This window comes from Schistosoma mansoni, chromosome W (genome assembly GCF_000237925.1).
Source record: "Schistosoma mansoni strain Puerto Rico chromosome W, complete genome".
Taxonomy (NCBI): Eukaryota; Metazoa; Platyhelminthes; class Trematoda; order Strigeidida; family Schistosomatidae; genus Schistosoma; species Schistosoma mansoni.
The window spans coordinates 8,272,377-8,299,321 of NC_031502.1; the positions used below are offsets into that span (position 1 = coordinate 8,272,377).

Genomic DNA, 26,945 nt, shown 5'->3' on the forward strand with positions numbered 1-26,945 from the left:
TCTGTTTGATCACTTGCGAAATAACTACTCAGCTCGTCTCGCGATAACACTCTTTCGCTTTGGAGAGTAATTAACTGTGTATTTTTCAACGACAAGTCCAAATGACCCCTTTTACTTTTAATTGTATAAAAGTTTTGAAACACATTACCAGCTAGTCGACATTAAGGAAGGAGTGTCCAGATAATTTGTATATTATGTTTTTTGACACTTATTCTTTTCTTGAACAATCTTGTTATTATGACTGATAAAATGTGTCTCAACATCTTTGTGATGATAAACTGATCAACCTATTAGTGCAGTTAACGTGGAGTAAAACCATGTGTAACACTAAAAATCATGGTTGCAGCAATGGTCTTTAACTCTCGAATCTGCAGTTGCTGTCCAAGTGAGCTGTTTTTAGAAGCCTTATATCAGTATCCTTCAATGCTCTTAGTTCAAGATAACTTCCCTACCCTGGATAATACTACAACCATTATGAGACTGAATTATAAATAACACAGGATACAAAACTAGCTCATGGACTTTTCAGAGGGCTCATCCATGGATCTTCGGAACAGCGTGATTGGACATCAGTACTGTGACATATCACTTTAAATTCCCTATGAATGTCCTACTAGCCTTCGGGAAGTGTTGGCCTCGGTCTTCACGTTACTGGTCACAGATAGGAATCTGAAGCCGTTTACATCTCCGTACGTGATATGGCTACAAATATTCGGTTGCAAGATGGGAGGCAGAAGGTTTGTGAACAAACATTCTTGGAATTTTTAACCGATATTTATGTTGAAGATACCATCAGTATTGTAGTTTGACAAATATTAACCATTAACACCTTCTATAATCGAATCGTGCACCACTCAGTTAAAATCAGAAGTCAGAAGCGAAGAGGTTGGAAAGATATATTTGGTGCGTCATCAATATATTGAGAAGCGGTTGATCTAATCTGGCTAATGAACGTAGGAGATGTTTCCCACGCTGTGCTGTAACGTGATCTGGTGCGGATGCATGACTGAACGCCTTCAGCTAAACAAGTCCACTTTAACTAATGTGGTCAACATCCCGTGTCGAGCACTTAAAAAGCTATTGCTTTTAGAGAATTATTTACAGCTACAATGTATTGTCTAAAAAGAGGCTACAAAAACAAAACAGCGCACAAAGCTGAAAAAAATGATTAATAAACTTATAGTACTAAATAACTACATCGGTCAGTCAGAATCGGTGACCTCCAAAATTGAATTAAACTCGTGATTCAAAATGATGAAATGTTTATTAGTTATTTTTGCATACCAACAAAATATTTATGTAGCGACAATATCGATGTAATTTTCATTAACTAACAACAATTCATCTGAGTGTAGCTCCAAGCCCTGAAAATATTCTCAGAACTTTTCAAAATCTGTAGAATAGTCGTACGGTAAACAGTTTTTATTAATACTCATATTTACCTCGCGCTCAACGAAAGAGGGGACAGTGGTCATAACTGTTGAACAAATATACTCAAACCTGTCCGCACTGCATAACTATTTGATCTAAAGTTGATGAGTCGCACATAAATGTGAATACGGCAAACTGAGCATTTGTTTGACAGTATTCGGAATCTATCGGTTACCCTGAAAAACATAACTTTGGATGATTAGCTGAAGTGATTAAATCGGATTGTTAATTCGCTTACAGCCTCACCACTTAAATCAGTTAGTTAATAATTACTCTGTGTTTAAAATTTTTGAATGCTTTTCCGGGATTCAAGGAAAACTTTGAACCAAACTAAAAATCCTTGAACAATTTGAAACTATAGCTACGTCTTACTCTTTGACTATATCGTAGAAATAATAACAGTCTATCAAACATCCTCCTTACTATAAAATTCCGATGGTGAAGCAGTAAAGCACACTAATGGGACCTATATAGCAGCTTTACTTATACCATTTCGCCTATGGTGGGTCTTAAATGTTACTGTCAAGAACCGGGGTGATTCCAGAACGACAAATTCTACAATATTATGGCGATTCCCTATATTTTACTCAGATATAACTCTCAGAAAAATTTAGACAATCTTTTCCAGTGAGTTCCTAGATGTTTATCCCTTGGTAAGTTGAAATACATGTTAAAAATACCTGATAGAAAATGGTAATTCTTGAAGAGTATGTTCACAACACAGATAGCTTCAAAAAGCAGAGTAAGCTATGGAGAAAATTAACTGATAGCAATACAGTACTATTAGTGGTAAGGTTCAGTATGATAGCCAGCGTCAAACACAGCAGCACTTTGGTATCGAGGAATCAAAATCATATGAAACGTGTAAGACACAGGATTAGCTTTTAACGGTACACAGATTTCTAAAACCTACAGCACAACCAACTATCCGTTAGGAAGGACGAAGAAGAATACAACTAAACTCTCATGAAATGAAATCGATAATATCAAATTATAGCAAGGATGTTTAAGATAGTTGAAATGCCAGTGACAATATTGAAGCTTGAATTAGGAGTCGTAGGATCCTGAAGGGAACAGCACTCAACTTAATTCATTTCTACTGACTGTTTGAATCTCCCTATTGATGTTCAAGACTGCAATTGACGAGTCTCCTTTGGTATCTGTCCATCTAGTGAGGAATGCTTATCTTGCCATTAAGTTTCAAGTACGTGTCATGACTCATAGAGACGACAAAAACGGCATTTATCTCACTATCAACACACGATATTGATTAGTAGGTTTGATAAATACAACCTAACTATGGAAGAAACCGTAAAATACTCATCAAAAATCATCACACATTCATCTTATGCTTTGAGAAGAGTCACATTGTTCACTTGTGACAATAAGTATACCTAGAAACAAAATAATGTACTCACTGCTCTTCATTTTAACTAAAAAATAAAACCCGACCTTCTTCAAACAACTGTGATGATGAAATATGTAAAAAAGTGCAGTTAACTTCAAACAAGGCAAAAAATACGGAGGAAGATGTGGGTAATTAATTAATTTAATAGGATCCTGAAGGACTAATTAGCTACCTAAATACAACCACCTGATATGCCTTGACGGAACTGACTCAGGGTGTACCTATGAACATCAGGGAAAGGTATATAGAACGTCCTCAGGCAAACGTTCAAAAATTATAATCTTCCATCTCTAAACCTCTTAACAGATATGGGTTTACTCCTATGATGTTCTGATAAACGGTACCTAGCTGGTATTAAAAGAATGGGCAGTTTAAGAACATGAGTAAAAAACGCTACGTGGGACTACATTCTCATAGACGAAACACTGTCAATCAATATGTTTTGAATTCAAACTCGTTAAACGGGAAAAATATGTTGTAGTCACCTTTTGCACAAGCATCAATGTGTTACTATATTGTGTTGGGAACTATCCCTGTCTATGTTACTGCAAAACTGACTGCCAGGAAGAAATATTACCAGCCCTCACCTGGGCGCAAGCATTGGAGTGTGTTTTCTACAGACATCGGTAAGAAACTATGAAAGAGAATTGTTATTGAAGGCAAGTTGGCAGATCTTCGCCAGATTTCGAAAAGCAAGAGGAAGTAAACTACAGGTTCAAGGTCAGGACGGGGTGGACGGTAAAGTATGTTGATAAAGTCGGGTCATAAGAAACATCTTTGGGGACTGGCGTTACTAAAAGCTGTAAAAACTAAGTGTTATATCACAAGCCTTTAGCTCTTAAAATTCAAGCGGATTTAAAATGCATATATTTGGATTTAACTCATGGAAAACCTACTGAATAGGCTCATCTTTCGAAAGGTTTGTAATTGCATTGCTTCCTTACCACACGGTCTTTAAAGCTGAGCATATAATTACTGAAAAGGTTTATATTCAACATGTAACATTTGGAGTAGGTCAGCAATAGTGAACGCGAAAACATTCATTCAATTAATCGGCATGGCGTGGTCAATTTTGTGTGACCCATACCTTTCCACATGAAATATATTATTCTCTCCCCATCCAAAATTTATCCTCCCTAAGTGCTAAACATCATATTGTTGATCGTCATGATACGGCGAGTCATTATGGACAATGATGTGACTTGCATGTAAGATCTTGTTGATTAGGCAGTCATTTCACGACAAATCCACAACTTTAGGATTAAGTTTATTATTATAGCAGTAATAATAATGAACTAAACCATAATTCTACAGATTTTTGAAGCTACCCGGCTTATGCTAAAGTGATGGCTAAGTTTCAGCCTAATAAATCACCAGCGTATGACATGTTGGTACCAGCTATCTTTATGCAGTGTACCGATACCTTTTATACGCCATTCCGTAATCTGTTTTGATACCCATTAGACGCTCAATATTTTTTGAAAGAATAAAAGTAACCTATCAATCTCTTTCCAAACTCAAACAAAGGTTAAGAAATGGTGTAAGTTGTGATGGATTAATTCCATTATTGGTGAAATCTATAACAATTCTACCTAGTCAGTAGGTCATGAACTGAAACTCCAAAAAGTTCTCTACACAGCAAAGCGCATGTAAGCTACCTTTTTAATTCCAGAAAACTAAAAACTAAAATTTCAATAGATGGTATGGAGAGATATTCGATAAAAACTACACCAAGTAAGATGTTCAGAGAAAACACTGGCTTCTTATACATAAAAGGTCTTTTAAGTACCTGTTTTTATTTTTCGTTGGTGATATTTCACGAACTAGTCTACACGTATAAGGAACTCATCGTGGATAAATGACATTTAATTCAGTAAAATTAGAAGACCATATTGAAAGAATTTTCGACTTTTCAAGAATATTAAGTTAAGGATTACTAAAAGTAAAATTTAAAATGTGTAGCCAAGTTATTTTTTACTGTATCACCAAATTTAAACATGTTATAACATTGGCATGCAGTTATACTGTGAATGGAAAATCGTTATTCAATTGGCCTATCAGAGTTAAGTGATCAAAAGTAAGGAAGTGACTTTTCTAGAAATTAGATTCATATTCTACTCATGACTAAAAACATATCTGAAAAAAGGTGTCTGTTTTTTCTGTTGCTTGTAACTCTCTCTCTCTCTCTCTACATATATATATATATATATATATATATATATATACATATCCTTGTCAATAATACTATATGAATAAAGTAGATTTACTAAGCTTAGTACAAACACTGAAAACTTAATCCTCATCATTCAATCGAAATAAACGGGAAGATAAAATCTTGTTGAAGTATCAGTAAATTCTTATTTTCTAAAATATAATTATGTTGAGGATTTCAGCAAAGGATATATTCTCTACATACGATTACCAGATGAATATCTTCCACTACGATCATTATTTTCAAAATGATAACATAAACCAAGAATGTTCAAAAAGCGATTTAGGTATTCATACATATATATTCATTTATTAGATCATCTTTTGATGAACATTGACGAAAAAGATAAACCAACTCATTCTTAGTTTCATTTTAAAACTGAATCAATAAACGGACTAGTTAATAAACAAACAGAAGAACAATGAGAATAAGTTACTAATAAAATGCAAATAAGTAAGTAGACCAGTAGGTAGGTAGATAATCATTAACAATAATAATAGTAATAATAATAATAAAACATTATTGTTAACAGTCACATTTTAGTGCACTGAAGATTTGATATGAGTTAATGAAATGCATCTTTATTAAGAGAAAGGAAAACAAGTGATAATGTATCACAGACAACTAGTAAAACTATAAGATAGCAATAACTAAGATGACAAAAATGACTGGTCCAATGTCAACTCTATATTTTCCTTCCATTTTAGTTCTCTTTATATTTGTCATTACAACCTTTTTGTTTGAATCTACCAGTTATCTAGTGAAAATAAAACACTTATTTGACATTGAATTAAAACCAATTAAACAACACAATATTGGAAGAAAACAAGGGATGGGACAGTGGAACTAAGTAATAATGAATATCAAACAACAAAAAGGTATTCACATGGATCGGAGTTTGTTAAGAACGTTTAATAAAGAGTGAATTCCGTCTTCTCTATACAGATATCTATGTAGTGAATGTTCTACGCAAATCTGAACAACGATGATGATTTGTCACTTGTAAATGTTTTTAAATTTGGAATGTATCGTACACAATGATAACGACTATAATAACGTTTTTATTATTGCTTAATAGATTAGTTGGAAAATGAATAAAAATTAAATATTCGAAGTTAGCAATATTAACTTACTAATGTATTCATACATAGAAGTTTATTATATCATATACATATGCTTCGGTCCTTTTTCTTTTACTACTATTCGTTGTGTTTCTGTTAAAAATTAGATGAATATGTGTGCGTGTGTTTCTATATTGACAAATAAATAAAATGTTTCCCGAAATGTTTCTTCTATTATCCAAATAATCCACGTCTCGTTACTTTGGCAGATAATATATTGTGGAGAATGAATACTACAGGCTTTGGACATCCTAGTAAATCTAATTCCTGTCAATTAACAAATTATAACTTTTGTTAATATATATAAAGAATTTATAAAAAGCTGGATAACAAGTATGCTCCATAAGGCATTGGTTAAGAAGCATATATAAGGAAAAACATTATCGTTCAGCAGATTAAAAGTTAATACTCTGTTTCGCTTTTCCAGAAATATTTTTGTAAAACTCTATTTTCGAAGACAAAAAGGGAACACAAAACTAACAATAGATCTCATATTTCGTTGCAAAACAATTTGAAATAATACAACACAGATGTAGTTTCGTAAGAAATACTGTTGATGTTGTTGCACATCTATGCTCATTAGATTTAGTTTGAACTTCCAATCAATAGTAATTTACATTCTAACCAACACCTTGCTTGCTGAAGGACCAGGTGACATACAATAATCTTCCCAAGCAAACTATTTTTAGAATAAGTTGAAATATCATAGCACAATAATTGTATCGTTTTACCACTTGTTCAGCGAGTTATAACTGTATGCATGACTGCCTGAACATTTTCCTAAATACTCCATGTTGAAAGCAAAATTAAAATATTGTTGTTACTCTCAGACTTCTGATATCAGAAATTATGGCTGTTCACAAACAATTGTTTGCTTTTAAAGTATACAGTAGCTACCCTTCTAACTCTCATTTACTTAAAGACTCAAAACAATTTTAAAAAATTTCATGACTGATTTCTTTCAAAATGCAAAACTATCCGTCTGACTATAACGTTAGCTCTGTCCACCTTATCTTAGATAAATGAGGGATTTATCTAGTCCTCATAATTCTTAAACCTTAAAATAGAATACTGGATAGGATGGAACTTGTTCATTACAACAATAAATATGGGATGGTGTATGCACTGTAAAACAAAAACAAATTTACTGCGTGTCAATACTTAAAAGATTAGCTATCCTCATACAAACATCATCCAATAATTAGAAGTATCGGTTAGCTAGTTTGTGGACAAATAAACGTTCATGAAGTTAATTTCTCAATTTTTGGATAAAAACTTGACTTGTTTACTATTACAATTCTGTTTTTAATCATTTCGTTTTTGTTATTTATTATATTGTAATCAGTTTATTTATGTTCTAGAGAATAGACACTAAATTAAAGCACATTTTTTTCATTTTTCTTTATGTAGTCTCGTCTTCCCATTTGTTTATTGTAAACATTAAAAAAACAACTAATTAAAGGAATTTTAATAGGCATTATGAATTATATACTTTGTTTGGAGTGGGTCCCAAATGTAGCCAATAGAATAAGACTTGAATCATTCAGTCCTGGTCTTATTTAAATGTTAATGAAAAAATCTTGTTCAAAGTAATATCTTGTATGAAGTTATATCATCACATATAAATTATATGACATCGATTCATACAAGTGTTTTCTTCAAATGAACTAAACATTCTGTAAGCAGAGATGGATAGTGGCTAGCAGTGGAGGGTACTGGGTACGAGGGTACTGGGACCGAGTCCCAGAGTGAACATCAACTCTGACATGCAGATACATCCAGCTGACGAGTCCTAAATAGGACGAAACGCGCGTCCTGTATTCCACTGCTAGCCACTATCTATCTCTGCCTACCCTGCTTGTGAATTAAGGCTATATCGAGGCAATACGCACAGTATGCACATATGCCAGTTAGAGACTGACCAGTTGCAGTCCTAACACATCGATAGGAAGATTCAAACAAGCAATACTAAATGAATTTAAACATTCTGTATTGCCTTCAACCTAAAACATGAATAAATTTTCATTTTTCTTATATATCACTCATGTTGAAGATGATTTTCGTCATGGATTAACATCGGCTTTGGAATCCTTGAAACACAGAGATAAATACCAGGAAGCTGTTCCTTGGTTCTGTGCACTAATGATCTTGGTAGTAGTCTTATGCAGGACGTAGATATACCTCTAAACTACCATATTACCCTAAAACCACCAATGTGGAATCTGATAATTCACATTTTAAAACTCAATTTAAAATATTGTATGACTATCACCCACTGTCTTGAGAAATGACGGCTTCGCTCTATTAAGAGGTGAATTACACACATTTCAATTTCCTTACTAAAATATATACAACTTATAACGATTTGAATGCTGTATTATGCAGTGATCAGAGCAGATTGTATCTCTAGATAAACTTTTTTGATTCCAGATAATTAAAACTGCAAGAGCTCTTTGCCATATTCCTTAGTTGTTAATCCTGCTGTTTCATAGAATTTTAGTGAAAACAGTGTGAAATTCATTGATGCTAGTTATGATATTATGCTTCTGTATACTTAAATGTCCCTAAAATTAATTTTGCAATATAGATAGTATGACTTGTTGATAGTGTAGGGAGAAAAAGAGATTTATCAAAAGTATATGATATCTTGATTTTTCATAAATAGGTCAGACAAGATGAATGGAAACATAAAGACTCACCGCTTTCAATATTAAACAAAAATAAACAATAACAAGGTAAATTTAACGTAAGTACAAACCTCTTTTGAGAGTATAGGGAGGAATCGACTTTTCGTTTGACTAAAACTTGAACAAACCAAAGTATAGACCCTAGACCATTTTGCGTAAGCACTATAAAGGCTGAGTTGAGATGGATTCTATGGACACTTCGACTACACTGTCAATGTGGAGTTGTGAAGGTTGTTGGATTTCATTGAAATCACGAACCGATTAGTTTTTAGATCAATGTTTAACTTCGATCGGTCCGGTATCTCAACGAAATTTCAATTGTACGACTAAAAATAGGACAGAATAGGTATTTATCGCCTAGGCCAATGCAATTTAATCTTTTGTCAGTTATTTAGGCAGATGCAGGACGACCCTCGCTTGTAATTCATGATTACTCTTTCTGTGTTAGCTTATCCATATATGAATGTAAACTGAAAAATCGAATAGGATATGAGTTGTACGTTAACAAGCTGTTTACACTTTTGGTGAATAACAGAATCTTTTATCACATCAGTGATGACCTAAATCACATAATAAATACTTATTTGTCTCATTTGATCTTTTATAGCTTATATAAATATATAAGTTAATGTGTGATCACACTGTTAGAAATGTATTGTGCTAATATACATCACATAGTTCTGATAAATCTCGTCTTCACACTGCACTAATAAAGTTTATTAAAGTGACTAGCTGTTTTAAATATGGTACCATTAATGTTATTCAAGATGAACATACTTGTATGGGATTGATAAAATAAAAAGATACACTGAAAAAAGTGTTTGTTATTAATATCACCTATTTATAAGTCACGTTTCAACAAATAGCTGAAATTAAACAAACACCGAATAAGCATTATCTTATTAATCAACCGTCTTTATCCATTTGCTTACATATTCTCCATCTGGTCCGAAATCAATCCACAGAATTGTCCTCCCATCATCTGCAGTTGACCTCAATCTTTCATATGGATACTCCCATATCACATGTCCACTAGTCATATTCCCATGTGGATAAGATTGTGGTGTTGAATGTGATTCTATAGGAAACTGACAAGAGATTAATTTTAACCCAGTATCATAGTGTAATGTTAAACGACAATCATAATTTTGCCATCTGCAAGTGATAACTACTTCTTGAGCCCCGGCTACAGCCATATGTGCGCCTTCAATAATTGCATTAGACCACGTCATTAAATCCTCTTGAGTAGATACGGCAAATGTATGAGATTCAACACCGTGTTTACTACCTAAATATTCAACAGGAGAACAAGGAAAAGCTATACTGAGTTGAATAAATGTAATGTTTTCATAAATTTCTCAAAAGCTATTTTAGTTCATGTAACTAATAAGTTCACATATTTGACGTCAAGTAACCAGATAACCGTATGCAATATACTTACCTGTTCTAGTTACAAATGTGACCATGTCTCCAGGTGGATATCTTCGACCAATTTCATTTTGTGCATGAGAATCATTCAGAATCGATTTTCTTAAATCTACATGAACAACACGTGTAGCAATTAATGGATGTGCTTGTACAGGATTAGCCCATTCTTCTTTAGATGTGGGAGCAGTGTCATACAATAGCAAATCTCTATCAGATAAGGCTGCGAATACTGGTTTCCATGTCGTATGAATAAGTTGAGAATGTGCTGTGGCTGTCGTGTGATCTCCAGCTGATAGAATATCACTTACAATATTTCCATTTATATCATCCATATGATCACCTACTCTATTCGGTACATCTGAACTAGTACACCGTAATTCCACTAACCAGTCCAGTTGTTTAAGTTCCTTTTTTATAAAAGAAAAAATCGTAAAACTAATGAATGAAAGTTCAAGTCAATTTTAATGTTGAATGGTTGTTTTATGACTTTTAATTCTTAAGTAAAGTATATAAAATTTTTCGTTTTGTTTATAGATTTGTTCACTGCTTGAACAAAGTCAAGGTTTAAGTATGTCCTGATCTGTACGAAACATGCAGACTCTGTATTCAATCCCGTGTGGGTTCATCGGTGAACACTGATGAGGATAAGATAACACATTTGTCCCAGATTTTACGTAATATTCAGAACTACGTTAGTTCGCAAAAAAAAATCTGGCTGATTTCCGTAAACACTTCTAAGACAAAGAAGTTCATAATTAAAAAACAGTATGGCTTACAAATTCACCCTTTTCTACTATAAGCATTTAAAGATACTGAAGTGGGAACTAGTCTAGTTCATGATTCGAATCTTAGAATATACATTCATTATCTGGGACTTCAGATAACAAGCTTTGAAACTTAAATCACGTATGACAAACTACATGTTATATGTCGAAATTTCTATGTCCATACAAGCGTATGAAATCAAATTAATAAAACTCACTTAGTCACGACTTTTGTGATCGATTTCGTATTCTTTCAAATTATTACGGATCGATAAAAAGTTCAAAATGTAAACTATCTGACGACAACTCGTTAGCCTAAAGGCTAATCATTCTACCCGATCCCGTAAGGTTCTGTGTTGGTCATAGTTTCAGTCGTAGATGGACACTCCGAAGGAGTCCCATAACAGGGCGAAATATCCGTTTGTTGCTTCCTAATTTCTAATGGTTGTCTAATTAAAATCATTCCGTGATGGAAACCTACTAAAAGCATTGCTTTATATTGATTTAAATAACTGAGATAAGTATTATATGTTCATATCAAGAACAGAGTTGTTTTAAATTCCTGAAGCTCAGTATCATATTATGTGCAGTTTAATATTTGACTTATTGTACGAGTTTCAATCATTTTTGAATAGTCTTTTAAGAATTTGTAGTGGTATAAAAATTAATTTATTAAAGTCGTCCATGTAAGATAATATTACTAAGTCAACTGATTGAAAAGCCCATTAAATGAAAAATTTGAATAACTTTAGCAAATGATATTCACATAATAATGGTATGAACATATTTATAAAAAAATAATAGGAATGAACATTATGATTGTCAATGATGTTGCTAACTGCACTCTGTCTCTTTCGGCGTTGTTGTTCTGGCTCTCCAACATTTAAAAAAAGCCGGAGAAGTTTTCCTTGATGAGTGCCAAAAACGTTTCGTAGAAAGTCGTTTATCCTAACTTTATAAAAATTTTGGAATTATTTGCTGTTTAAAAATTAGAATTCTAGCTAGAAAGTCCAAATACTCTTTAAGTAAACAATTATACAGTTAAATAATTTCTGTGTATAAATTTCTTTATAATTACGGGAAAATTATGTGGAAAGCAGATCACCACCACAACCTAAAATAAAAAGTATACGATCTGTCATACTCTTAAGTCGCCGATCTGCTTCCCAAATGTTTAATCATGAACTAAATTTGAAGAAATCCTCCTATAAAGATATGTCAACGTTTGAAATGAAAAGCAGATAGTATAAGTCGTAGATGGTATCCTTTTGATCACGTTCTAGTTAACGTATTCCTTCACCCGTCTGATAAGCATAATTAAAATTCTCTTCATAACCATATTCTAAGTAGTCAGGGAAATATGAAAACTTTAGTAAACTGGTTAAACAAATTTGCTTGTGCCCTGTTAAAAGTTTATTTAATTCAGGCTTAAAAATGGAGGATGACACACATTGTTAAGATGTCAGTTTTGCATAGAACCTCAATTCTAGGGGTTTTACTCACTTTTGCTTGTTGGATAAAACAGTTAATCTATTTTCGAAACCCTGTTCTCTCGTTACTTAGTGGTAATTGCAGATGTTATGTATAGATACAACATACTCCAAACTGGTTTAACAACTACACTGATCACAGTTTGTCCCGTATCACTTGTATTAAGACTATATAAATCATTCTTTGAGGTACGTTATATGAACGGGAAGTGATGCAAGCCGACTTCCCAAATCAAAGTTGGTGGACATGTGATGCAGTGCTTGAAACTCGACTACTTTAATATCTATTCCACCGCCTCTAAATATTAGGTTAGTCCACACTGTGAATGTCTTTCTTGTTCGACAGCTTGGTAGAAGTTGGTTCTGCTTAATATTGGTTAGTTTTCTTGACGTTAGCACAACTTAGTAAAGTGATTCAATATAATTAACCCGTGACAGTCTGACATTATTAATAGTGCATCTTTAATATTTGAAATCACTATCACATGGTTATTGAATATGAATTGATCAAAGATGAATCTACATCAAAAATGATTTATGATCAGTAATTTTATGATAGCTTACGAATTACTAACTTTCGAACCCGTAGAATTCGTATTCTGAATAGTGTAAGATGTGAACATTGATAAAAAAGGTTCAAGAATATAATTCATTTATTAGTCGATGTTACATAGAATTCGAAACTAGTTTTCAAGTATAATCATCACTCTCTAAATATCTTATCATCAAAATTACTCACATGTTTTATAAAACACTATCGGATGGCGATTTCTTTGAATATTACATATTCAAACTATCTGACTTTGTTCTTAATTGAAAGACTTAGTTTTCGTTATAGACACGATCAAAGTGATTCAAACACTCACCGATTTCTATCATTTATTTATTCCAACATGAATAGTCATACACTTCTATTTTCAATTTTCATAGATAATAATATAAGCCAATTATTATCATAGTCAGTATTCAACAATTAGATGGAATAAGGAATTATTCACGAGTAAAAATCGAGGAAGATAACTGTATGTACATGCATATTTTAATAGATTATTAAGGTATGTCTTTCTAATCGTTTTAGTCACTTTTCTCTGTAATTATTAAGTTTATTTCATGAATTGCCATTTCATTGCAGTAAAATCTCTCTCTCTCTCTGTTGTTGTCTTTTCTTGATGAAAACCTTTCATTTTTATAGGATGTAAATAGTAGTTATTAAACAACTTAGTAACAGAATAAATTAGTTATTCCTTTCATGGCATTATTATTGTTAGATACTATTGTTCACAACTAATTATGATTTTAAAACAGTGTTCATAAACATATTTGTATTGTTTGCTTAACTGGAGTGGAAGTATTCGGAAAGTTGTATTGAGAATCTAATAAACACACACTGTGGGGCTCAATGAGAGTTTGGATTAATGGTAGTTGGTTGGTTATTCTCACTGTGTCCTGTTTGCTTTTCAGTTGATTCAAAGATTTTCTTACGATATATGTCAAGAAGAATGAAGCCCGGAAGTAAAATCTCAGCACAAATCTCACTATTATATCATAGTTACTAAAGGAACAGAAGATAACTATAGATCCTATTATGACACAGTCACTTTAAATAGCGACATGTTGAATAACTCCATTGTTTCATCTACTCATCCGATAGGCAGCCAATAAGTCATCTAGATGCTTCTGATACCTTAGTAATTATTTCAAAGAATAGCTGGCCATTGGCCAGTGTCAAATCAGTATTGTGGTCACTAGTGTAAGGGGTTGATATTGATTAAAGCCTCATATGTTTTGCTCCATTAATTCAATACAAATTCAATAATGTTATTACTTCGAAAGATATGCGTAAGCAATATTTCATGCATCTTTTTGAATTTATTTCTCAGAAGTAAGAGCGTTATGATGGTTTGGAAAACCCAAATAGACAAGCTCATAAAGTATTTTCGTTATTACACAACAGCGTTATGATCTATCTAACTTTACGGTTCCTTGACACAACACTCCACAACATGAAAAAGCACTTCTTTTGATTAAGACGCCAAAGACGAAATTCCATCCTGAAAGAATTCGTCGGGCTTTCAATGTTCTATAATTTTCTTGTTAACATTTACTCAAGAATGACGTTAACAGTGTGTGAAGCTAAAGCACATGACACGCACACAGAGCTATGATGTTTGTGAGTGACATTCAACGCTGAAATAATGGAAGACAGTCCCATGGATAATCGTAAATTGATAGGCAATAAAGAATTTTTGTTGTTCATCTAAACTGGTCCAAAACGTGTAAAATAACTAGAAGATAATATTAGGTCTAATACCGATCTTATAAGGACATGAACTGTTATACATTGTGAACGATTCCTCGTCTGTACATTAAGCTTACAACGTTTCGTTCAAGGCTGAGAGAATTCACAATTCCATCCTGTTTAAAAAAGCAGTGATTGGTAGTATGGGAGAACGTTCATCTTCACAAACGTCTTGTTACATATGTACTGCAACTGTGTTTGGAAAACTCACAGAAAATCATAAGAGAAGTGTATTCGAACAGTAATTTAAATATCTGCAGATACGAAGCAGATATGAACGACTTGATTCAATGATTGGTTTCGTAACAGTATTTTGACGAGAAGCGTCCATTTCACTTTGTAATAGTTTGTAGGAGATATATAGTTAATCATGTAACTACTTATTCCAGTTGATATAACGACTCAGTCATGATCACTTTCGGAGATGGAATTAGTTGAATCAATGCCTGACAAATGAACAGATAATAGAAGACAGAACACAACACTAGACAAAGTTCAGTTTTTCTGATTACAAAATACTTTTAAGCAAAATGTTGGGAAGGAAACTGCACCTGTTTTAAAGTTATCAAAACAATATAGTCAACAGTAAGGTGTGGTGGTTAGGTTATTTACTGGCAAATGGAATTAAGAATCCACAGTTACTCATAATTCTTGTTATTAATGAGGGTGGAATTATCATTATTTGTTTATTCGTTCAGGCGATATTGTGACGATATTTCACTCTACTTCGAACATGTATATCGTCACGAACAGATATTTGACAGATAACTACTGAGAACTGGAGAATACCGGACAGTAATTCGATTCTAGCTAAAGGCTCTTCAACAGTACTCATCAACAGCTCATACAAGGATTTAAATCCACGAACTTAACATTAGCTGCTACTCATTAATACACAGTTTTATGATATTAGGTAAATCCATTCTCTACTACAAATTCAAACTTTTATTTCACAATGGGGACGTTTGATACACCAATGTCTAACTTCTTACTCCAATCACTAATAGCTCTTAAAACTGGATTATGTTTCTGAATCAGTTTATAGACATTAACTATGCAGAACTTTTTCGTCTACATTATACGGGAACAAATAACCAATATCTAAAATTTATAAAAAATGACGGACATACAAATAGATTGTTATTACTGTTTGAAGCTAATATTAATTTCTACTTGAAGAAATAAAAAAATTAGCCATTTAATTCATTTATGGCAGGTATTTTTTATTTATCAAAGCTAGGCTTCTTATTTCTGATTCAATGAGTTCTATCAGTAGTAAAACTGATAGAAATAACTGAGTTGTTTTAGCAAGAAATAAGATACCATCATCTGCAATTAATGTGTGAAATAAATAACAATTTTGATAAAATAACTATTGTGGCTTACTTGGGTTGGGGGAAGTAGACGATTTAGTTCAGCCAAATAAGATTTATTTATAATTTTCATTTTACTGTGGATTGCATCAAACCACATTCGAGCTTCTTGAGCATCTGGTGCACGGAGTAGACATGAACGTCGACCATCTGAACTGTGTAACTCAAAACAACAACCAGTCACATCTGGTAATGTTAAATCTCTTACTAAATGTGTCAATCTTAATGGCACTACACCAGGACCACCAGAACGTCCTGGATGCTCTATACCGCTTGTTGATGTGACATTTTTACCAGTGCTATCATTAGCTCCGAATGGGACCAGATTACCAAGCTGACTAGTAGGCCAACTGAGATCAGCAGAGCATGCTATAGTTTCCATCCCTACTGCCCTGAAAGTAATGAAAGTAAAAACGATCGTGTTCACATCAGTCGTTACACGATATAACGTTTTTTCCAAATATTATAGATTGAAAAATCTTCGTCCATTGGCCGACATGCTATAATATCGGACCAAACGATTGACAGTGACAATATTGAAATCATTCAGAAAAGTATTAAAAGTCATAAAGAACAACTTATAGCAGAAACACATCACATTAGACAGAATTATCTAAACAGAAATGAGAAGTTTGAAAAAAATCTGATCTGACTCCAGCACCATCCCCTCCGTCTCCAACTAACATTGTTAATATAAGTGTGAAAAATAGAAAAATTGTAATCACATTTTTAGAATTTATTCATATATCAAACCAAACAATTAACACCTCTCTTTTGTTTTGACCACTTCATTCATTCGACATCACAAAATTATTTATTCAGAAGTTTGACCGATCTACCATGGATAAACTGAGATTCTTGTACATTCCGATTTATTAGTTTGATAAAGCTTTTAACACTAAATAACGGAATGTCATTAAAAATAACTGTTTTTCTACACTCATTGGAAAATAGAGATTCCTAATCATGGGGAAAATTATTTATCTAATACCAAACTTTTTTACAAAACAAATCTGAACTTGGTTTAGACTCGTATGCATGAAAATGCAATCATATTGTTGCGTATCGGATATCAAAAATTAAACTAAAAGAACGAGATCGATGTATGGGGTTAAAGTCGAGCATTTATATAACTAGCTTCAATTAGGTCAGTAGTTAACTGATTACCTTGTGTGGCAAAAATACCGGAATTAAGGATGATAAATATCTCGAATGATAGTTAATCAATTCAAAGATATATCGTAATACTGTGATCTTTTAAGTCAGCTATGTGAATATAACACATCAGAAAAAAAATGATTAGAATGATAGAAACTAGAAAAAGTTAACTTGTACAATGATTCAACGTCAATTCATTAGACATTAAAACTAAGATTATTGAATTCTATTCTAAGACGAACAGTTTGTGCTTTTGAATCTCAACAAAAAAGAAAGTTACTGAAATTGTTTCTCAAGATTTCATTAGAAAAAGAGACTAATTCTACCAACTGATTTTATCTGGATTTCAAACTGCAGACCATTCACTAAAATCTGACTAATAGTTTTAAGAAACTCCATGTTCTAATTGTGAACGCGTTCATGTTTGTTATTGACACTTTGTTTAATCTTTTCTCTTTTTTACTTCAAGTTAAATGTACTTTTTGTCCACAGAATACAATTAGAAAACTTCTATCTAACTTATAAAATTATAACATGAATATAATAGTTTTGTTATTCACTTTCATTCTTAATTTTTAAGAAAACACAACAGTAAAGAATAGGAGGTCTAAAGTAAACAAAATACAAATAACTGAGCATTTATGGTTGATTTGATCATTTCATAACACTCAGTATACTTAACGAAAGGTTTTTAAGATTTCTAAGACTTAAACCTTCTGTCACTATTAATAACTAATATACTCTATCACTATGGTACAGGATCATATTTTGATCCATTCGTTGTAATCTGATAAGGACATAAATACTTCGAAAACAATCGATGCACTGATATGAATACAGACAAGTGTATTGCTTCAAGTGAAGTAATTTAATGAGTGGAGTTAATAGGCAAATGAAAAAAGTGTTCTGATCCTCCTCGAAAATAACTATAGTCTGACACTCTATGAAAACACATTTCTGATTATTTGTCTAGTATATGAGCGTGTATTTTACAAGAAATCCAAACAAACAAATGTTATTTTTCTGGATAAAGTAAACTAAAGGACATTAAGATAATAAATTATCACAAATTTGTCAATTTTAAAATTATTTAAAAATGATTTTTGTCAAATCTGATGTCATTATCAGTATGAGGTCAGGGAGATTGTTGAGTTTCATTGTAATCATGAACCGATATGTTAGACAAGAACGAAAAACGTAAAATTACTGAACAGTCATCTCGTCCCAAAGTGCGGCTTTTCAGCAGTTCCCATACACGAAACTGCAGGCCGGGATCGAACCCAGGATCTTCAGTCTCGTGAAAGAACCCTCAATCTGCTTCGCAAAAACTCCAAATAATCTCGCTTTACAATAGCCCGAAATTCTGTAGTGAACTGATTATTATTATTCTGTATTCGATTTAAACTACACTGACCATAAATAAAATATATAATGAGGATATCAACGTTAGTAAATGTAAAATGGAAATAAGATAGTGAAAAAGCAACCATAGCAGTCTATAATTATTCATTTGCTAACATATACACGTTACTACTCGGGCGCATTGGTCACTGACAAGGATTCTTCAACCAACTCTGTCCTGTTCTCTCCTTTTCAGTAGTTCACAAGTACCATTCATTCTTTGGACGTCTACCTCCAATCTCAGGCTAAATATGTTATTCGGTTTGACTCGTTTATTTTCGCATTGACGATTCCAAATTAGGGCTTGGCTCATCATGCGGTCTATCTACCTGCGACGTTTTCTCCTAATTTCTTCATCTGGAAGCTGATTTGTTTTGTTTCAGAGTAGGTTATTGCTGATGGTATTTAATCAAAGTATGTAGATAATCTTGCCTAAATAACACCTGAATGATTTTCGCGATGGTGGTGATAGATCTTCAAGTTTTAACTTCGTGAAATAGAACTGTCTTAAAGTTTGTATTGAAAATTATGACCTTGGTGTTGTCTAACAGTTGTTTTGAGTTCCGGATATTCTTCAGTTGCACAAATGCCAACCTCACTTTGTCAGTCTGTGCCTTCACATCTCTATAAGGCCCTGCCTATTTATCAGTGATGCTGATCACATCCCTAAACGCTTCTATCACTTCGACGGCTTCTCTATCTAATGTGATCAAGTTTGTTCAAATTGTGCCACATTTCATGATCTCACATTTTCCATTGTGGATGTTAGGAACTACTGCCACATAGACTGTTGATACACTGGATGCTTTTCGCCCACATTTGTTCTTGTGTATTGAATAGAAGAGTCGGGTTATCTGTGAAGTGCAAATCGTCTGAATGCATCCAAGCTATCCAATGCATTCCGTGCTTCTACTGAGATATGGAGGTCTTCACAATTCAGTAAACAACAAGAAGGAAGAGGAAGGACGAGCGTAAGCAATCTTATCTGACACCAGTATTCACGTGCAATGCATCCGTGAGTTGCTCTCAATCCACGACTTTGCAAAGTAGTTCATCGCGAAAATTCCGTATGATTGTGGGAATCTTCTCAGCCAAACTGCAATGTAGTAGAAGGTTCCATAATATTCTCCAATCCACATTGTCAATGGTTTTCACCTAGTCAAGAACGTTGGTATATAGCGACGGGGTCCATTCGGATGATTGTTTGATAACTATCCGTTTTGTTTCGTTCGTGTCGGTACATGGTTGGTCCCTACGAAACCTGGCCTGTTGGTATGGAAGTTGAACGTCAACTAGATCATTCATTCTGTTCTACAACACTCCGTTGAAGACTTTGCCTGGTACTGAAAGTAGTGTGATGCCTCTAGTTTTCATATTTACTCAAATCCCCTTCCGTTGGTATATTGATGAAGTATTCTTCCTTCTAGACTGTCGTTATTTGTCATTCTATCCAAATTTGTCTGAAGAGGAAGTGGTACGTCTTCGCAATTACTTCTATGCTGAATTCAGCGCATTAGCTAGTATGCTGTCTGGTTCTGCTGCCCTATCACACTTCGTTTGTCTGATGACCAAGCTGATTTCATTAACAGTTGGTGCGGCAACATCTACAGGAAGACTTTTGTGTCACTTTGGTTTCCGGCGGTTGCAGACAGCTCGGTCTGCTCAAGAACACCTCAACGTGTTCTACTCATATGTCCCTCTATTCTTAAGTCGCAGTGATTGGTTAGCCTTCTTCTTTCCTGACTGGTCGCTCTAGTTCACTGTATTTCCTTGTTAGTCTCACGTAGTTGTCTCTTACTTCCTTCTCTTGCAGCTTAATCCGGCATTATTCCTAGTTCTCCAACATATTTCCTATTACCAGATCTAACACTCCTCTCCACCCGATTGCTTGTTTCTGTGCACTCAGCATGTGTCCTAGATTTCTCTGCTCTCGTTCGGCTATTGTTGATCTCAGTCCTGTTCTTCAGAGATCTATTCTATATTCCAGTGTGTCTCAGGAACTAGCACTTAATGACTCGTTAGTGTTACTATTTCTTCAATCCCTTTCCAGTTGTTCTTCATAGTGCTCTCCTCTTCACTGTGTAGATCTTGTAAGGCTTGATACGTATTGCAGTTAGTCATCGGGGGATCTCTGAGTTTGTCAGCATCTCGAAGGAGTGCTGTATCAAATTTCTGTAATGCTATTTGTTTAATTGCCCGATGGCTGTTTAGCTTCATTTTAGCTTAGGCAGCACCAGGTGATGAACTTAAGTTATATTGGCTTCCATCTCTATCCTAACTTCTTCCAATTATATGCTGAATTCTTTATTGATTCAGAAGTGATCGATCAGGTTCCTTGTAGTGTGGTCAGGTGAAATCCATGTACCTTTGTGTTTGCGTTTATATGGGAAAATAATTCCATCTATAACCCTTTTATTGAAAGCACACAGGTTTTTCAGTCTCTCACGTTTTCGTCCCCTTCCTCCAGTCCCTGTCGTCTCATGATATCTTCATAACCAACGTTGTTTATGCCGACTATGACGTTTAGGTTCTCACATCAGAATGGTCAGGTCTTTTCCTGGGCATTTATCTACGACTGACTGCAGTCTCATATGAAACTGACCTCTATCCTCTCTACTGTCCTCCATAGTGGGCACATAACAATGGATGACATTCACTGTGAACCATTCCTTCTTTTTTCGAATGATGCTTTGATGATCCTAGGTTCAAGAGATTCTCATTGTATGATTGCCTTTAGGGCTTTTTTGAAGAGCGTCAGTGGAACTTCTTCAGAATACGAGGCATTTCCATTTTGATGACCAGTATACAACAGCACTTCTATCGAAGCTAGTCTTTTCTGTCTAAATCATATTCAAAAGTTTCCACTCATTCAAAGTAAGGCTATGTTGTAACTTTTTATATCTGCGGCTATCTGATTGGTCCTCTTGGTCTCTTACATCTTGTGGATATTTCACGTACATATACTAAGTGCTGCTCTGGTTATCAGAAGGAGCATCGGCGTCGTGATTTCTGAAGAATCTCGACTTTTATCACGAGGCGTCATGACTCCTGTAAATAAGGACTGTACAACTCCCAGGACAGGGTATAAATGGTTAAAGTGGTTTTTCGGTTCGCCTTTTTAATGTGAGGTTCTTTTCTATGGGTTGGAGTTGTTAACCTGATCCTCATCCTTGGAACAGGCACTAACCCTAGAAGGGCTCTTAGTGGACTCCCAAACAGTTTATTTTAGTGTTTTTATGTAATTCAGTCAAAATTAATTTACAAATAACAGTGAAGAAGTTACTATGTATTGCGTGTATCACTATATAAATGCTACAACACAATGACGAAGATTGTAAAATGTAACATTTTCAACAAAGTTATCCAAAGTAATCAACAATAAACCAATTGAATTCATTTAGTGTTGTTTGTTTGAATCTTCCTATCAGGACTCAGTGACCGAGTGGATAACGCGATGGCGTTTGAAGCGAGGGTACTGGGTTCGAGTCCCAGAGTGAACATCAACTCTGAGATGCAGGTACATCCAGCTGACGAGTCCCAAATAGGACGAAACGCGCGTCCTGGATTCCACTGCTAGCCACTATCCATCTCTGCTTACCAATAAAGCAATTGGTTTAGCACATATTGTTTGCAGCTTTATGAAATTATTTTTAAAAATAGCTGCCTATGAATGATAAATAAAAAATAATTTATATTCTAACCTAGCTATCCCCCTCCTGTGTCATTTGCATGCATTCTTTTGACCTCATGATTCATAAGTGTAAACGGGTGGAAAGGCCTGTGTAAATCAGTACATAAAAAAGAAACTTCCAATATTTCAACGCAACAGCATACAAACGTATATCATAAAGAATTGTTCACCCTTTATTTAACACAGCCTACTGTATTTTTATTGTTTGTTGAAAGAAATGTTAGCACTAATCACAGCAACAAACAAACAAACGGAAATGGAAATCACAAAACAACTATCGGCAGGCACGCAATGTTCGGGTTACTTATTTGATATGTATAATCTTTATTGCTTTAATGATAAAACGATAGACAACCCAGGCCTTCATACGTATAAGATGCGTGTGTGTCAGCGTGTAGTTTGAAAAAGGGAGGGAGATCGAACAGTTGAACAAAATAATCGTAAAAAGAAATAATCATATGAAAGGTTATCATTATCTTTGTATATAAAAATTGTTAGCTGGAGGGAATAGTTTTAGATATAACCTAACTTCTTTCATGATGAGAAAACAAAACAGCACTACATAATCATTCGTCGTCATAGTAAGAACAAATAAATCAGTTTTTTTCGAATTTCTTTCTTCGCTCTGGCTTCCTTTTCTCCTCTCATATGTTTTATAGAAAACATTAATAATAATTTATGAGTCAACTTGTTAAGAAATGAAAACAAAAGAAACGAAACCCTATTTTATTACACATTGATCAGTGAAAGATTTAACAAATAAAGAAATTTAAAACTAACAATCTTATCATTATGGTATCCAGTTGATTTATTGCAAAAAAGGAATATTTTTAGTTGTCGATAGTTCTGGCATCTTTACGTATATTCGTTCCATTATTTATTGATTGATTGGTTGATTTAATTCACTACTTATTTCCCTTAAAACTATGGGTATCAAAATGTAACTTACATACAGAAAAGAATATGAGTATAATTCTGCATTTATGTATCGACGGTACACATGATCAATAATTATAATCGGATGCATAAACTTGTTTTGTTTTTCATTCTACTGCCATTACTGATTGCAACTAACACTAATAATACAACTCACTATATATTCGACATCCAATTTTTTTGTTCGGGTATTATGCTACCAGAGTAACAAGTGAGATGAACTAAATGTAGATTATGCAGACTAACGTTTTGAATACTAATTTTGTTTCCATATTGTTGATCAATAAATCTTTGAAATAAACTGTACTATCATTCGCTTTTATGATATACCATAATGTATCTGTAAGTGTTCTTCAGTTTTGGTGATGTATCATTTATTCATACACTCATTCATTTATCTACTTGTTTGTTAATTTACTGATGCATTAACTTATTATCGCTTACTTATGTTATGAAAATGACAAAAGAGCGAACTAAGAGGAATAATAACAAACTTTTATTTTCAAATTAAAATATAGTAACGTACGAATAAAATCGTACAAAAAGTGGGTTTTTTCATAACTAAGCTAAGTAATGCTCTGTTGCAAGTTAGATAAATCTGGAAAATGAACCAAGACAATAGAGCAAAAAGAAGTCCAAACTGTGATCAAAAGGCTCTATTTATACGCCTACAATTTAGAGGTGATGCATTCAGCGAAATGCCAGTGCTAAATTTGCACAGGGCATTTCAAAGAACCTTTAATAAAGGGAAACTACAACTAATGTTTTCTACACGTCCTGTGGTTACTCAGAGATATAAAGTTAAATTACCTAGACAACCCACCTCTTTCCGTATCTATCAAAGCAACTGCTCTTCTTGAGCAAGTTACATTGACAGGGGTTCTAGGGATTTGTATTTTCGTTCTTGCGAGCACCTGCCAGTGGAGTTAATTAAAGGCATAGTTAAAACCGTTAACGCCTCGATTCTAGTTAATTTAGTATAAACAGGTCATAAGGATAATATGAAACGATCAAATACTATATATATATATATATATATATATATATATATATATATATCGGCTAAAGCGGTAGCCGTTCGCACCAAACAACCTGAGTTTTGCATCCAGAAAATATGTTTAACCCCTTTTTTCACCTTGACGAATTTCTGGCTTAATTAGTTAACAAGCGTTTTGATGACATGATGAAATAATCTGATTAGTATTGATAAAACCCTATTTGTACTTTCACAACTTAAACTTATCTTAACACCGTTGAATCCCAACTCAGTGGTAAGGCAGATTAGAGGTTAAGTGTTCGCATGGGAGACCGAAAGTCTTGATTTTGATTCCCGTGTGCAGGGTAGTGGATGTGCACATTATTATCTCACTGCATATTATCTATATTCATACTGATTATTAGTCTCAAAATTTCATTTGACTTGCAAGCCCATTCAAGTTAACACTACATATTGGTCATCTCAAAATTAACAATTTTATTTTGCTTTACAAGTAATCCCGAATTCGCACGCTATAATTTGAAACGATGTACGTTGCCTTAGACGTGGGCATTTTTGGTTTATTAAGTTGAATTTATAAATGTAGAATCTGAAAAAATTCAATGGAAGGAATATTATTTTTTTCATATATCAGTGTTTTAACTTATATGTATTAAAATTAGCTAAGACTAGGTTAAGTTGGAAAACTCACATTTGTTTAAAACAACAGTCATCAGGATTAACTATATGTCAGTGGAAACATCTGAATAATTGGTTGGACTCATAACTACATTATCTCTGGTCAGTACAAAAACCATCAAACATATTTTCTAAACAACATGGAGTTATAAGACTTATTTTTCACGTTTTACTCCTGGCCAATGAAATATGATCAACAGTAAAAATTAGGTAATATGATACTATTCACTGTCAACCAGTAGACTCATTTAGCAACATAACTAACCAACTATTTTTTATTTTTCTTTACCCGCCCCGCCCAGTAATACTGGCGTTTTGTTTCGATAGCGAGTGACAGTCACGTGCTTCTTAACTTTAAGATATACATCTTAGAAATTGATAAAATTCTCCTTGTTTAAGTAGTAAAAATGAATTTATATTTTCAATATTTATAGTGATAACCTGAGTAGATGGTTGGGAGTCTAAAAAGTTGGATAAAATCTAGGTTGATATAAAAATCAAACTAATTGGTAGTCCAAAATTCCATTATTCAAGCTAACCGGGACCTGAGCTCTCTCAAAGTTCGAATATATAGGAAGTACGCTAAAAACAACTAGTTACTAAATTAGTTTCTCTCATCTTCATTCATTCGGCGATCAATTATGTAGGTTAATGATTGACATTATTCATAACATTTACTATGATATATATATATATATACATATGTCACGCATCGGTCATTCACTCATAAACAACATTAAATGAGACAAATATTTGAATCGATTCAAGTTAAAAATATATGTAATTACATAGACAAATCTCAAATCAGTAGAAATAGTAACAATAACAGTGGTAGCTTCAGACACTAGACATAAAAAAATACAATTCGAGACGAAAGAATGAGTTCACGGAATACAAGATCTGAAATTTAACAAAAAGGGAATAGATCTGAGTCACTGTCACGGTTTATGAGACATTTAGCGAAGTGCTTCCAGCGGATGGTTACAGTAACTAGAAAGATACCAACAAAGCACTCTACACCTCCCAACATGGCCCAGACTAACAGTCAACGACTTCATGAACTGGTTCCACGTCTTGTCTCGACCTGATCTGGCTATTTCCAACATACTCATATACAACATATATCAATCATCGATGTGTGGTAGTTAGGCATAATTAATACATGTTTCAAACACTTTCCATCATTTAAAAAAAAATTAACTATCCAAACCATAACTGTAATCAAACGGACTTAACATTTATTTTGGTTTTTGTACAGCCTGAATACTTGTTTCGATCCGTAAACTGTATTTTGTTTTAATAAACAATGCAATCTATGGAGGGCTTTCTTAAAAAATCACACATTCACAATACAAACCAGCTACTTTTTCAAACAGAAGACCAAAAAGCCGTTTACAAAATCTAATGATTTTTATCTATATTCATTTTCAAACGTATATTATTTAATTGCAAATTAATTTCATTTATATAGTTGAGATCGTAAGTCAATTGAAGCTAGACCACCATGTAAAACTTGGAAGCACTGCTTAAAGGCCGTTTCGTCCTATTGTGGAACTCCTCACCAGGGCGCACCCGCAATCCCGCCTCGCGAGATTCGAAACCAGGACCTACCAGTCTCGCGCCAGAGCATTTAACCGATAGACCACTGAGCTAGCCGGCATCCAACGATGTTAATGTCTTACTTCAACCAATCCACGAAATTGAACAACCATTCATCAATGTCTTCGGTGAGTTGATATCTCCCAACAGACCTGGTTGAACTCCACTGGTTACTGCTTCTCACTAGAACTCCAGGAAATACCTCATGGAGCCAGTCACTAGTGAGCATATGATCATTATCAGAAGGGGGTTTTGTGGAGATTTTAGTAATT

At 33.8% G+C, this 26,945-nt stretch overlaps 1 protein-coding gene across 1 annotated transcript in view; it reads right to left on the minus strand.

Moving 5' to 3' along the window:
* Window positions 1–6,295: 6,295 nt before the first annotated feature.
* The window catches only part of Smp_126310 (putative syntrophin), a gene marked incomplete at its 5' end in the record, with an annotated part of 29,188 nt that continues 8,538 nt past the window's right edge, over window positions 6,296–26,945 (minus strand). Inside the window, 4 exons of the mRNA XM_018800117.1 lie at window positions 6,296–6,439; window positions 9,792–10,147; window positions 10,301–10,694; window positions 16,227–16,605. Coding sequence (XP_018653963.1) covers window positions 6,347–6,439; window positions 9,792–10,147; window positions 10,301–10,694; window positions 16,227–16,605 — 1,222 coding nt within the window. The 3' untranslated portion in view covers window positions 6,296–6,346. The remainder of the gene's footprint in view (window positions 6,440–9,791; window positions 10,148–10,300; window positions 10,695–16,226; window positions 16,606–26,945) is intronic.